Here is a 2,505-nt window from a genome sequence, read left to right on the forward strand (position 1 = left end):
AAGGTGCTAAATGGTATATTTATATGATGCCACCATTTGTGTAAAAAAAAGATCACATATGCATATTTGTGTGTGTATTATATCTAGGAAAACTAATACAGAACTGGTAAATGAGGGAAAGTGATAGGGAGGAAGCTTTCATTAAATACCTCTTGGGACCTATGAGTTTGAGCCTATATGACTCTATTACCTATTCAAAGAGAAACAAACTTTAACCTCAACGAATGAACAAACAAAAAGCTCCCCAAGTAAATGATCCTTATGCCAAACAACTTCAACCAGGGAATGCATAAGCACAAAGCTACACACGTGTTCTCAGATTTTAACTGACTTTAAAAAGCCAGCGACAGAGGGAGACGCAGTCCCACCGCTAGCAGACAGAAGAGAGGACAGAAAGGTCAGGGAAGGCTGGAGAAGTAAAGCTGTCTAAAGGTAAGTGGTGTGGGGATGGGGTTGGGGGTGGGCTTGAGAGGTCAGACGGGAGACACAGCAGAGAAGAAAAAAGAGGGCAGGGGGCCACAGAAGAGCCAGGACAAGCTTTGAAGACAAAAGCCATAAACTCACCTATCCACGCCTCCCAGGAGGGAACACAAATCAGCACTGAGGACGGAAGGCAGCATGTCGTAACGACGATCTGCTAAGTAGTAAGTGGTGGCCCTGTGAATGACACACACGTGGCAACGTTACCTTCAATGGAGAGAAGCAGAACTGCTGACTGTGTGGACCGCAGGGAGGCAAATGGCCAAAATCTCACTACAGATTCCCCGAGGCTGCTGCAGTTTCATGAAGTACAGCAGACTGGGTGATGAAGCGATTCCCATGGTCCCACTTTTCTCAGTGAGACTGCTTTGGGCTGAATATTCTTCCACTGATATGAGAAAGAAGGGGCAAGTGACATGAATCTTCACTGAAGAAAAATTGGAGAGTAATGATCCAGTGTTTATATAAAACAGTATATTACTACACAAAAATTTAACCCATTTCGATTTAGTAGGAAACGTGTGAAAAGGTTATGTTAAAAAGGAAAGGTAAATCAACCAAGGTACTGTTTCTCTAAAGGAAAACGGGGAGTGCACCTCAACTTTTTTTTTTTTCTGGAAGGGACCTTCAGAAATGCACAAATATGAGATCTTTGTTTTGAACACCTGAAACTAGTACAGACACAAAATATATAGTCACATACAACCATAGTGTGATTTCAAATAATATTACCTTGTTCTAGCTTCAATATCAATGTAAGAATTTGGTGCCACAAAGTGTGTTACATCTGCAATGTGGACCCCAAGTTCCAGGTCGCCATTGTGTAAGGTTCTGACTGAGAGTGTGTCATCCACATCTTCACAACCTTTGGGGTCAATGCTGAACACAAGATGGCTTTTCCTCAAGTCTTTACGTTCTTGTTCCTCTTCAGGACTCACCTTCCAGGGGTTTTCTGGTGTGTTCACCGGCATCTCACACATCTGCATGAGAGGCCAAATATTCAGCAATTCATGTACCACAGATTTCTATAAAAATCCATTCTCTAATATTCTCAATGTGACCACATACAAATTCATTGATTCTCAATTACCTTCTGCATCAACCTATGTTAGCTTCCTTTGATCAATAATTGTTTATTCATTGCCTCAGATGTCTTGGGTACTGTGCTGGGTTCTGGAAAGTCAGGAGTCAACAAGAAAGACGAAGTTCCCCACCCCTGATGCCCCACACAGTTGGACAGAAGATACCCCACGACGACTACCAGCCTGTTTGGTTACAGGGGCTTGGAATGAGCGTACAACATGCAGCCCATTTTCAAACAATCTGTTTGTCTAAATGTAGTTGAGCTTTAAATTTAAGCCTTGAAAAAATAATAAACATGTCCCAAATATTAAAAGTTTACCCCTTAAAGATAATTTTATACAGGACCTATCTAGGGCATTTTCTCTCCATTATTATCTGTTTAAGCCATCAATTTGCAGCTAAGTAGGCTAACGGGGAAGAGAAAATTCCAGTCCTATGATGTCTAGCCCACACTTTATTTTATTGTAACGTTTTCACTAAGAGCTGCCAAACAAGTCAACAAATAATTTCCAGAAAGTAATGTTAAATATAAAAATTTAATGATGTAAAATATTCTAAAATAATTTACTGTTCTGTGAAAAAGTATAATGAAAATAAGAACACCCAGACACTCCTTATGGCAATGCAAATGGGTCCAATTTTTCTGGAGAACAATCTGCTACTGTATATCAAAAGCTATTTAAAGCTTTTATACCCTTTGACTTGGTAATCTCACTTTAAGGATTACATTCCAAGAGAATGACAGAAAGAAATTAAAAAGCAGTGTTTATAAAAATGTTTGAGCCGGGCGCGGTGGCTCAATCCTGTAATCCCAGCACTTTGGGAGGCCGAGGCAGGTGGATCACAAGGTCAAGAGATCGAGACCATCCTGGTCAACAAGGTGAGACCCCGTCTCTACTAAAAATACAAAAAATTAGCTGGGCATGGTGGCGCGTGCCTGTA

The 2,505-nt window shown here is 40.8% G+C and overlaps 1 protein-coding gene across 1 annotated transcript in view; it reads right to left on the bottom strand.

The window, feature by feature from the left end:
• Positions 1–2,505, bottom strand: part of DIS3L (DIS3 like exosome 3'-5' exoribonuclease) — a 45,797-nt gene that overhangs the window by 13,055 nt on the left and 30,237 nt on the right. Inside the window, exons 9-10 of the mRNA XM_037732948.1 lie at positions 1,213–1,460; positions 565–657 (exon numbers count right to left, since the gene is read on the bottom strand). Of these exons, the coding sequence (XP_037588876.1) occupies positions 565–657; positions 1,213–1,460 (341 nt within the window). The remainder of the gene's footprint in view (positions 1–564; positions 658–1,212; positions 1,461–2,505) is intronic.

This window comes from Cebus imitator, unplaced genomic scaffold (genome assembly GCF_001604975.1).
Source record: "Cebus imitator isolate Cc_AM_T3 unplaced genomic scaffold, Cebus_imitator-1.0 Scaffold485, whole genome shotgun sequence".
In the NCBI taxonomy this organism is placed as follows: Eukaryota; Metazoa; Chordata; class Mammalia; order Primates; family Cebidae; genus Cebus; species Cebus imitator.